General features: G+C 36.3%; 1 protein-coding gene across 1 annotated transcript in view; it reads left to right on the top strand.

Moving 5' to 3' along the window:
- SEC23IP (SEC23 interacting protein) overlaps positions 1–10,354 on the top strand; it is a 28,527-nt gene extending 18,173 nt beyond the window's left edge. The window contains exons 16-19 of the mRNA XM_026064015.1: positions 752–937; positions 1,744–1,906; positions 6,047–6,147; positions 8,963–10,354. Coding sequence (XP_025919800.1) covers positions 752–937; positions 1,744–1,906; positions 6,047–6,128 — 431 coding nt within the window. The 3' untranslated portion in view covers positions 6,129–6,147; positions 8,963–10,354. The remainder of the gene's footprint in view (positions 1–751; positions 938–1,743; positions 1,907–6,046; positions 6,148–8,962) is intronic.
- Positions 10,355–12,559: the final 2,205 nt, after the last annotated feature.

Genomic DNA, 12,559 nt, shown 5'->3' with positions numbered 1-12,559 from the left:
CTAAAGAATGTTTTTTTTGTTACAACTCGCACCATAAATGTGCATAGTAAAGCAAAAAAACACGATCTGTTGCTCTTTACAGAAAAACTGACTTTTCACTGATGTGAGTAAATGTTCCTGCATTTAGTTCCTACAAAGGTCTGAACTCTGATTTTACAGAGCCACATGGTTTTACCCTGCTTAAGTTTATTGTGAAGAGCTCTCCCTCACTCAGAGGTTCCCACCGCTATTGAACGGCAGCTCTTTTACCTGTGAAGCAATTACTGAACTGCAGCAGAATTACAGGCTACAGTTGTCTGGGAAAAACTGTCTTGAGTTGTCTGGGAGTGCTTCTCTTAAAAATTCACTACTACTGGAGAAGTCATGGGCAGCAGTTTTAGTCTCTTCTCCTGTGCTGTAGTTTGAGATAGTGCTGCTGTACTTTAGTATAAGATGTTGGGAGTGTCTCTGGGTGGTGGTGTGAGGGACTGGCTGGTGTAGACACCTTTGGGTGGACCCTTCCGGACTTAGATGCTGTCAGACTGTTTCCTGTGACTAGTTATTAAGCCATTGTTGACCCATCCAGTGAGAAATTGTTCCATATTTGTTGCATTCCATCTAATCTTTTAAATGAAGGAGAGATGCAAGAAATGCATGTCCATGACATAGCAGGCCTGTTTCTCCTAATAACTGAGATGTTTGTTGAACACTGTTTAATTGTTCATGTTTTAGTTTAATATTTTAAATCTTTCTACTATGGTGATCTTTTTAGAGTTGAAAGACTCTCTCTCTCGTATGGGATCTGATCTGAAACAGGGTTTTATCAGCTCTTTGAAGAGTGCATGGCAGACCCTTAATGAATTTGCACGTGCTCATACTTCTTCAACTCAGCTACAAGCAGAACTGGAGAAAGTAGCTAACCAAATAAAAGAGGAAGAAGAAAAGCAAGTAGTGGAAGGTATGCAGGCACATTGTTGACTTTCTTATAATTTATTGATCTCAGATTAGAAGAAACTTGAGCCTTCTAGTGATTGTTCAGTATTGATGATCATGACCCTGTTAAGCCTATGTGTTTTCAGAATATTAATGTTAAATGTAAGATCTATGGCAGCATCTGTGTCTTTTTATGAAAGTAAATGTTAACAGCTTTTATTGAAGGATGTTTTAGACTTGAGCTTGTATAATTTTTCTAAATAATGTTCTGCTGAGTAATGGGATAAGTTAAGAGGCCTGAGCATGTGTTCTAACAGAAATAAAGTGCTCCTGAGGAAAATCTACATGAGTTGGATATAAATATTATTACTAGTAATACCAAGGGCAAGCTTCCCAGTTGTGAATTATCTATCAGTGTTTAGTAATGCTAGCTTTGCCTATACTTACAAAGAAAAAACCTGCCTTCTAGTTTAAACTGATACTAGTGGTGGATTCTGTGCAAGTGGGGTGTAAAAGTGAATTATTTCAAGTTATTTACTTGTGGAATGACTGGATCAGTTTGTGTATGGACACTGGGGCTTGCTTTTTAAATTGCTGAGCTACTACTTTGTGAGCTATTCTTCAAACTCCGTTTAAATGTTATGACAGAAACGATCCTATTGTTCCAGTAACCTTTCTGATTCATGCAGTGCTGTGCTAGTTGGTTGAGGCTATTATTACTGTCTTACTGCAATCACTTGGAAATTATAGTATAGAAGATGAGTGATATTTCTTGGTAGTCAAGCAGGCTGTACTTGAAAATATTTCAAATCTTAAACTTTTTAACTTTAGCTGAAAAGATCACTGAAAGTCCAGACCCTCCAAAAGATGAAGATTTCTCAGTGAAGGTTGGAAACCTAAATGGAGGACGTCGTATTGACTATGTTCTACAAGAAAAACCGATAGAAAGCTTCAATGAATACCTTTTTGCTTTACAGAGTCATTTGTGCTACTGGTAAGAGAAATATTTGTGATTGCTGGTTTTCCTGTGTAACTGTATATCTTTATACATAGACAATTGACACGCCTGCCATCTATTTTACTCGTTTGCCTGTGACTGATATAACAGCTAGAGTAGTTTCCCGTCTTGATTATTTTATAACAAAAACTTAAATCTCTGTCAAAAATCATGCCATAATGCTTCACTTCAGGAACATTTTGACAAAAATAGCTGTTTGGGTTTTGTACATAAATGTTTTCAGGCTAACGCAGAAGTGTGAAACATTTGCAGAAGGACCACCCTATTATAAAGCTGCCGAAATAGAAGTTGTTCTGGTTGTCAATGTGTATGCATATGATTTAGGACACCTGTGTTTTCTTGGTCTTTATAATCTTTGCTATGTTCTAAAATACCTTATTTTTGAAAAGGAGATTGCGGAGATGGGTGCGAGATCCTGTGTCACTTGATTCTGAAACGGTCTCTCATTTGAGAGGATGTTGCCTTCCTGCACAGGCATACTGTAAGGATAAATCCATCATATTCTGGATGCTCAATTATTATGTAACTAGGATGATATAAATATTAAGGTAAAAGCATGTATGACATATCTGTCCACTAGCATCTCCATGAGAAAAATTTTTTCAAAACCTTGTGGGACTGTGGAAAAGAAAATTCTCTGAGTCTACTCAGGAACCCTCAGGAAAACTATTTTTACTCCTGAAACGCTGACTTCAGCTCTAAATAGAAGTCACGTTCAAAAGTGCTCTGTCATATAGCAGTAGGGCCTGAAAGATTCCCAAGTAGTCGTCTAGTCCAGTCTCCTACTCAGAGCAGAGGTTGTGAAATCTTTTCTAGTGCTTCAGTGTCCTTAACATCTAACTTAAATGTTGCAGTAATTTTGACTTGCTACTTCACACTTTGTCCACCATAGACATTGAGAACAAAGTGTTGCTATCCACACTGCAGCAGCACTTTTGTTATGATTTAGCTTAAATAAAGCTTTCTGCTATTTTCTCCTCCTGTATTCGCTAAGATTTTGGGACAAGATTTAGACTTTAATCTAAAGCTGTCTAGAGACTCTAAAATGACATATTTCTAGCATCTTGTTGGTATGGTTACGCTTTTTTTTTTTTTTTTTTAAAGCTGGAGAGGGATCTGTAGGTTGTTGCAAACTTTAGATCTCTTTGCTAGTGTTCTGTTACCTTGGGAAGGCTGAGATACAGCATCTAGGTAGTTGCTCTGAAAAGACATTATTTTACCTAAATCTGAATCTGATGGAATGAATTTCTGCTTTCTGTAACATCATAATTGTTTACCTACTCCAAACTGGAAAAGACAAATTTCAACTTGCTCATTTAATTAATTCTTTTCCCTCTTGAGTTTATTTAATTTTTTTTTATGGCTGAACAGTTCCATTTCTGGCTTGGGTTATTTTTTGCTGGTGATATATTCTGATTGTGTTCTGCTTAGTTTGTGTTATTTTAGAGGTTTTGTATATTTCTCTTTTCTGGGGCTTCCCTAAAATGTCATTCTCAAGATGGCCCATGTAGATGTCACTGTTGTGATACAGTCCTGTTTTGTAATCAAGACATTGCAAGGTGTCATACTGCTCCCTTAAAATCTGACACTCAAAACACACTTTTAGCTACAGTCATTTGCAAAACAAGGAAAATTTTGTGAGCATTTTGAAAACTATTTTTTTCAAATAAAATCTTTCCTAAAAATTGCATTAGACTAGTGTATATAGTAAAACTTCCTTCCCTCTTCATGTTGGAATGAAATTTCTGGATATTGATGCTTTGCCATCAAAGTTGACAAAATAAAGCAAAAAAAAAAAAAGCCATAGTGTATCTTCCTTAAAAATTTGAATTTATTATTTGTATATAGTGGTTGCTCTTATACAGAATAATTTATAGAAGAAACAGATTTTGGTGTCATCATGTGTTCAGACCTGCAGTACACCATTGCCTCATCAGGATCAGGATTTACTTTTTTAATTGGTGCTATATGCTTTTCTATGAGGAAGATGTAACTTGATTTATAGGAAGAGCAGTAACTATTGACCGGTTGTATTTGCTGTTATGCACTGAGTTGCTCTTTTTTGGTGTGTCTTAGTCTTGTGCATTTTATTACTGTCATAAAATTAAGCATACATAAAAACACACAGGATCTGGAATGGTAGAGCACAAGACATATGAAGTCATGTTGTCAAATGCAGTTTATGTGTACTGAATGATAAACAAGCTTAGGGATCAATTGACCTGTGATAAGATGTTGTTGATGTGTGTGTATGTGTGTTGGGGGGGAGTGACTTCTGTATTTCAGTAAACAAAATATTAATCTCTGTTCTGAGTGAGTATGGCTTTGAAGTTCTGTTGTTGCTTTCTTAATAATATAGGCACAAGCAGTTTATGGCACTGGTTAGCAGGTGCTGGACAAGTGGCTCTTCACTATGGAAAATTAAATGCTTCAGAAATAATGTAAATGACTTCTAAAAATAGGCATTTTTCCAGAGGCTAAAATATGGTATTGAAAGCACTACCTGAAGGGTCTTTTTATAGTAAATATCACTTATTTTGTTAAAGATCAGTAATTCCCCTCAGCAGAGGGGATTATCAAGGCTGCGGTGCTGATGTGTGCCAGCAGTATTAGGCATTGTGCCCTGGCAGAGCTCCCGTAAGCAGTGAGTGACCCAGTGGTGGCAGTGCTGTTCTGCAGGTACAGTGGAAGTACCTACGGTATTTACTGCAGAACAGGGAAATTTTTCCACAAGGTGGCAGCCAATCATTGCCTGGTTTTCGAGCTTGCTACCCAGGGGAGGAAGATTAGTTTGTTTTGTCATTCAAGTAAGGAAAATAAACACAATGGTTCATGATCCAAGAACTGAGAGAATATTCTTTTAAGATGTGGAGTATTGCTTCCTGTGTACTCTTTTGCCCCTAATATGTCATGTTCCAACATTTTTTGTCATTCCTAAAGTAAGAATAAGGGTAGAGCAGCCAAATATGAGAGGTTTTTTTGTAAATACCTTAAATGAAGTGATTTGTATGTTGTAGAAAATGGAGCTTCCATGTTGATCCTTCTGTTTGGTATTACTTGTTTAATAGGGGAGACTATCAAGAAATGTGGTTACCATCTCCATGCTCAATTGAGGAAAATATTTGTAGTCTCTTAGCTTGCATATCTTGTTTTAACTCTGTACTGGTGCTCTATAAATGATGTTTTTCATGTTTTAAGGATCCAAGTTCTCATTCTCTAGGTCTTCTTTGCTGTATCCTGATATAATTTCTCTTAAAATAAAGTGATATTATAAGCCAACAGCTCTCGCAGCTGTTAAAATTTGTATGTTTCACTTTATAATTTTTTGAGTCTTTTTTTATATTGGCATCGTTTATGTGTGTTTAAGTAACATGTTATAGACAAATAAGCAAATGAAGCCTGTGCATGTTGAATTTAAATTCAGATTGCCTGAAACTTGGATTTTGAAAAGGGGAGGGAAAACACTAACTTGGAAACATGGAACTTGGATTATATTAATTCTTAAATGGTTTGAGAACTTCCTTATTTATGGTAGTAAGGAGGAAAAGTTCTGGAAGACTATGTAGATATTAAATATAGCCTATTTACAAGCAAGTGCCAGCCAAAGAAGGATTAGAATGTTGCTGATAGAATTGGGAAGGCTGAGTTTTGACATTGGGCTAATAGGTGCAGTGGAGCAAGTGAAATAAAAAAGGCTTGAGAAGCTGGTGGAATGCAGGAATATGCAGGAGCCCGTGGCAGACAAAAAATGATAGAAGAAGACTACCTGAGGTGATTTAAACCAAATAAATAACATCAAAGCAGCGTATAGAGAAGGGGATTTTGAGTTACAATGTATTAAGTGTTATAGAGAACAGATGAAAGAATTGCAGTAGTAAAAGGTGAAGCATAGGCTAGGGCTGACAGCAGAGCTGATGTAAAACTGATGAAGTATTGTGGTTTGAAGGAAGTTGGTAGAGGCAAGATCACATGCCTGAAAGATAAGGACTAGGGTGATAGGTCCTACAAGCCGTTTAGAGAGTTGGAATCGGATGAAGCGTGCCTTACAGGAATTATAATGTGGACTACGTAACACCAAAATAACACTTTTTTTTTTCTTCTCTTAATTATTTGTAGGGAATCTGAAGACACTGCCTTGCTGTTTCTGAAAGAAATATACAGAACTATGAATATCAATCCTGAACAGCCACAGCATTGATGTATAGATACATGAATTTGTAAGTTTGTTCTAATATAACTTATGTATTTTATCAAATTCAACTGAAACTTAGATCTCTTTACTTTTCCTGTTTCTTTTGAAATTAATATTATGAAGCAGGCAGCTGCAAAGTATCATTTTGATATTGTAAAAAACAGATTTTAATTTTAAGTGTGGAGGAAGTTTTCAGGGTCTTCGCTTTCCCTTCCCCAAAGATATCTGATGTTAGAGGCTTTGGTAGGAGGTAATAGTTGCCAGTAAAACTCTAAAAAATGTGATCTGTCTTCACCATGTTTTCTCCATCAATCCAGTTGTACAGTGATTGTTCAAGTATAGGGAAGTTTAGTGATATTAGATATGATGAAAGTTTATTTACAGTGCAGTAGATTGAAGAACACCAAGAGTGTTCAAGCATTGTAATGTGCAAGTTGTTGTATTGGCTGAGTCCTGGTTGATCGATTGTGCCCATACATGCCTGGGAAAAAAGTAGCCTCTCTCCTAGGGAGCAATTAAACGCTGATCTTGATAAACTACTGAATGAGACCTTTATATGTGTCATTATTTTATTATGTTCACATGACTTAAGAATTTCAATAGAACGAGTAGAACAAGGTAGCATGGAATTTAGTTCACTTGGAAAAGAAATTAAATGTACAATACTGAGTATCTTAAGTCTAAAATATACTTGCAGATATTTTTATTTTAAGCTGTGTGTTTCCTAATTAAGCATTTGTATTGTACCAGTTTGCATCACTGGATCTTGTAGGGAAGACTATGTCCTCTTTTGAGAGGAAAAGGGAAAGAAATAGCACCATAACACCATTTTGGAATTGCACAGTAAAGTAGTTTGTGATGCGTTTCTCCATTTTTTTTCAGAAGAATTGATAATGGAAAGGTACATAAATACTCATATGAAAGAAAATACCTTAATTTTTCAGAGGAATATTCTAGATATCTCTACTACTATACAGTTCTAATAGTCTTCTGTAATGGAATGCTTCTGATGGTCCGTTGATTAAATAGTTGAATAGTGGCAGAATTGTTCTCTGCTTTTATTTCTTTATGTCTGCTCAGGGTGAAATAGTATGAAGCTCACTGCTACAGAAATAACTTTCTGTGTCCATAGGGAGTGGGAACTGGTAATTTATCACTACAAAACTAGAAGTGGGTTTGTTGCTTAGCTTCAGCAAATGGTGGAATAATTGTTTTTTTTGTTTTTTATTTTTCATTAAGAGCTGCCCAGTGCATTACTCACAAGGATGATGGTTTATCAGGAAGTCATGCAACAAAGCACAGTCAAGGATGTCTGTGTAGTTGCAATACCATCAGGAGTTGCTCAGAACTTGTCTCAGCTCTTGCTTGACTGACTAGCATTTGACACCAGGATTCATATTCCAGAGGTTTAAATTGAGGGGTAGCTAGGGCCCTCTGGGATGCATTTAATGGAGAATAGTATCTTGGGACTGCTGCATGCTACAAGGCCACAATCTTCTTCTTCTTTTTTTTTTTTTTTTTTTTTTTTTTTTTTTACACAAGAAGAAATGTCTCCACACACGCTAGGTAAAACATTCTTGCAAAAGTCTTCATCGGGAGGCAAAATGAGAAATTCTTCCTCGGTGTTAGACAACAGTCAAGTTGGGTTAAATCCAAGTACTCATCCTTACTGAGTTATGTAGCTCATATGGTTTCAAGGGGTTTTTTTGACCTCCAAATCTGAAGGGTGGCAGTGTGAGGGTGGTGGATTATTCTGCAGTGTCTACAACAGCAACGTCCGTTTACCCATCTAGAAGTAGATTATGTGAAGAAACAGCTTCCCTATGATTGCTCAAGGGAAAGAGTAATGTCAGAGGTAGCTGTGGCCTTAGTGTTCTGTTCTGGGATGTTTTTTTTCTTGACATCTACTTATAACTTAACTAAGTCAAGTTGGTAGTGTTAACTATCTTAGCTAAAATTACTTATGAATAAATTGGTTGCCTAAGAATTGGTGAGTAGCTACCTATATTTGTTTATTCACTGATTAAGTAGTCAAAATGGTATTAAAAACACCTTTTTTTTTTTTTTAAGAATGAGTGACTGGATTTGCCTCTTCTAGATCATCTTGAAGCTGTTATTTGTGAAACAATAATACAGATTTTTGTTTAAAAAGTATAAATAAGTGTTTGGAGCAGCTTTTTAAATAAATGATTTGAAGACATTTTTGTGCAAAATATTTCCATTTCCTGTAGCTATTTTGATTAAGAATACCTTGTTTGAAAGGAAAATTGAAAATACTAATATATTTATGTTGAAGTTGTTTTTTTTTTCTTAAAAAAAAAAAAAAAAGGCTCTTGCAAATGATAGTTTTGTCCTTCTTTATTAAAACATGGACCCAACTAACAGCTTATTCTTTTTACTATATTCAGAGGAGTATCTTTCACTGTGCTGGTTAGAAGAGTTGTTTAAGACTTAATGTACTTACAAACACATTACATGTTTAATGTTTATTATTTATATATATATTTTTTTACAGCTATTTTTGGAGGCCCCATTGAGGGGAAAGGGGAGGGTGGGAAGGGGTGCCAGCATATTAAAACTCTGATGTATGAATTAGAGCAATTTTATTTCTATCTCTAAATACTACAGGATAACCTGTACCATAAGTTAAAGACTCCAGTAATTAAAATGTTTAGTGAGTGATTTTTTTTTTTTTACTGATGAAAAAGGTGTACAGTTTTTATTTGTTTTTAGATCTTTTTCTGTCATTTCAAAACTGAATATTGGCATGTTTCATTTTTGCAAGGATAGAAAACTTGATGGTTTCACATATGTACGTGTTCTGTTTTCTCTCTGCACAGCCAAACCTGTTGCTCTGACAAACCTGGTGGAAGAACAATTTGAAGAACCTCTATTATGTCCATAGCTACAGGTGATGGGATAAGAGTTGGACTTTTTTCCCTGCCAGTCCAGAACTCATTTGGATTCTGCTGCTTTGTGTCACTTCAAGCAAATTTAATTTTTGCAAAGATCAATGCCATCATTCAAGAAACAGAGTGATGCAATTTTGATCTTAAATCAGTATGATTGTACAGTTGCCAAAGATAAAGTGATCATCGAAGAAGTATTTTTGGCATGCAAATAATTATTCTCTCCTTTAGCTATCCTGTCTTAGCTGGTTGTCAAACGTGTTGTCTATCAAGGCAGCATGTCCTTTATTAAAAAGGACTTGTTGAGAAACAGCAATAATCTGCTTTCCTTGAAACACCTGTTGGTCCACCTTTTAAAAACAAAATGTGAACTGTAGTTATAACCATCTTAAATGCAAATTACATGAAGCTGTTTATATTTACTAAAAACTAGCAACCAGAATCATTTTCTTACTATTGTAAGTGTCATATGGAGATTTTATAAAGACCTTTTTAAGCCTCTGTTAGGGTTTTTTTGGGGGGTGGGGGGGTTGTTTGTTTGAAGAGTAAATGAACCTTTGCTGAAAATGTTAGAAGTTTGTTACAGCTAGTTCAGTGTTCAGGTCCCCTGAAATGAAGCGAAGAACAATTTTAAATGACACTTTGCTCTGGTAATTAAGGTAATTTTAGTGAATTTAGTCTGCAGCTGTAAGAATTAAAATACTTACCTTGACCTTACAGTTTAATATCTCAAAATAATGTAAATAGAGGAACCTGAAGCTTATGGGAGCTAGATGTAACAGTGTAGGTCCAGACCCATAATCCAGATTCCATTTTCACTTATTGGAGTTGAGATGAGTTGGGTGGTGTGAAATCCTTTGAATTTGTCTCTCTGAGTATTGAGCTTCTGTAGCTTTCCTCTGGCTTCAACTTACATGCAAATTGTGACTTTTCTTAATGACCTAATCTTAATACTGACTGTTTGCTTCTGTTATTGCAGTAGGTGCATTTTGAAATGCACTGGATGTAGAGTTTTTTTGTTAGCTTAGTATATGTAAAATACACATTTTTGTTTATCTATTTGGGTTATTATAATTAAAAATACCTCACTTCCAGCGGGTCTTCAGAGCAAAATTTTGTACTTGATCATAGAATAGGGTGGAAGACACGTCTGGAGGACACCTGGTCCAGCTCCACTGTTCAAAGCAGAGCCAACTTAAGTCATGTGGCTTAGTGCCTTGTTCAAGGATGGAGATCCATCACCTACCTGTCTGGACTCTGTCCTAATATTTGACTACTATCATTGTGAATTTTTTTCCTAATATATAATTGGAATTTCCTGTGTTGGCTTGTTGTCCATTGCCTCTTGTCCTTTCTCTGTGCACCTCCAAGAAGAGTCTGGCTCTATCTTCTCTCTACCCTCCCATTAGATAATTGAAGACAGCAATGAGATTCATGTTCCTCCCCCTACTTCTCCCACCCTTTGGTTTCTCAAGGCTGAACATTTTCCTTCACATCTCCTTGTATGCCATGTGCTGCAGCCCTCTAGTCATCTCGGTGGTTTCCACTGGATTTGCCTCAGTTTGGCAATGTTCTGGGAAGCAAGTCTGTCAGAGGAAGTTTTTGTCTGAGAACAACATATTTGTATCTTTGTAAATTAACCTCCAAAGACCAAATTTTCTAAGCCTTAGAATTGCTTTGTTAGCTAGAATTCAAATAACATAAAAAAGAAACCACTGACTGCATTTTCATATTAAGGTATAGAATGGAAAGTTATACACTCATATTTATATCAGCTCTGTGCAACACTGAATAATCTGATGAATATACTTAAATAGCTCTGAGAGTGCCTTGTTCATTTTCTTCTTTTACTTAAAGCTGAAGGGCTATGATGCAGCCCTCTGAGAAAGAACAGCAGCACGAAGGAACAGTAAAATTGCTGTTGCATGGGGGACTCTGGCTGGTATGGCGCAGCACTTTGCAATGGAAGGATACACAGGAGGATGTTTCAGGTGAATGAGGACCATCTGGAGCAGAGATATATGTTTTAGGAGTATAGTATTAAAGTCAGTTCTTGTAAATAAAATGACTGTAACTACAGTAACGGGCAGTTCTTAAGCAAATGGAAGTTCAGAGATGAAACTAGGGACAAATGCCAGTGTAACCAATGATGATATGAAACGCAATGAAAAATTGGCAGCCCCATTTTTTTAAAGAGTAAATTTGTATCTGCTACAGACGCGTGTTTCTTTCTCAGCAGAAATCTTCCTAGTGTCACATCAACTTATTGGGCAGACCATGTACAGCACAGCCTCTGGTATATGCCATTGCAGATTTTATTTTTTGTTTATATTTTGGCTTTTATGTGTAAGGAGTAGTAGGTTTTAATCAGTATATCAATTGCTGTTATAAATTGATTATAAATGGATTAATTAATATACAACACTTAAATGAACACTAATTCAAATTTTAATTAAGCCACATACAAAAATTTAAAGTTAACATTTATTCTTTGGCAATGAGGGAATAAGGCAGATTTTAATCTCTGCCAAAGTGATCATAGGACTACAAGATTGTTTTCTAGAAGACTATTACTTTATTTATTTTTTCATCCAATGTGTGTGTTAGCAGTGCATAATAGCAAAGGAGCACGAAGGGAAATTAGCTCACCTACCCCATAGTTTTGGGACTTAAAGCCATCCCACAGCTACTCTGCTTTCTGCAGTCTTCACTGTCTTTCCTTGTCATCTGCCCATGTCCATAAGAAAATGTCTTCAAAAAAGCCATGTACTCCTCCAAACTTGCATCCTGGTTCTGGAACCTCTATAGGAGAAAAGAGGGTTGAAAGTCTAAGGTGAAAATATCTAAATCAACTTACTGAAAAAATGGATGAAGGCTAAAAACCTGGTAGAAGGGGAAAAAGAACAACCAGGGTGGTATGCTGGGAGGGAAGAACAGCTCTTGGTTCTGCCAAGTTGTTGGTACTTATAGCATTTATGTGTAGCAGCATGAGTGGTCCTAATCGGAAATCAATATTCTTATGCTAGGTGTTTTAGGATCCCACTGGAAAAAGCAGTTAATCATCTCTGCTGTTAATTTTAAGAGCTTCAGTGTGTATGTGGAAGCTGAGGCATCTTCCATAAAGATAGAAAAGAGAAAAAGATAACACATTTTCTATCAGCTGCCCCTACTGTCTGTATAGAAATTTGACTGTGGACTTTAACATATTCAAGATTTCCACCTGAGAGAGGGGTAAGTACTGGCTGCTTTCTGCTGCCTTTATTACAGATCCACAGCTGCCACAGGTGATGAGGATGATGTGAAAATGTAGACTGCAGTCATGAGCAGCCCTATATCAAGTGGAGTCTATGCTAGTGGGCTCATGGGAGCATTCAAAGATACTGGAGAATAAACATGGTGTTAGGTGCAAAATGATACTGGTAACGTATGCCTATCCTAAGGGGTAACTCCTGGTGGGGTAGTTGCACTAGGCTGAAGCACTGTTCAGTGTTTAAAACATTCTCTAGACAGCTAAATTACCACATTGCC

The sequence above is a fragment of the Apteryx rowi genome, unplaced genomic scaffold (assembly GCF_003343035.1).
Source record: "Apteryx rowi isolate R43461 unplaced genomic scaffold, aptRow1 scaffold_206, whole genome shotgun sequence".
NCBI lineage: Eukaryota > Metazoa > Chordata > Aves > Apterygiformes > Apterygidae > Apteryx > Apteryx rowi.
The sequence above is the reverse complement of the archived record's forward strand: the minus strand, read 5'-3'. Positions and strand labels throughout refer to the sequence as shown.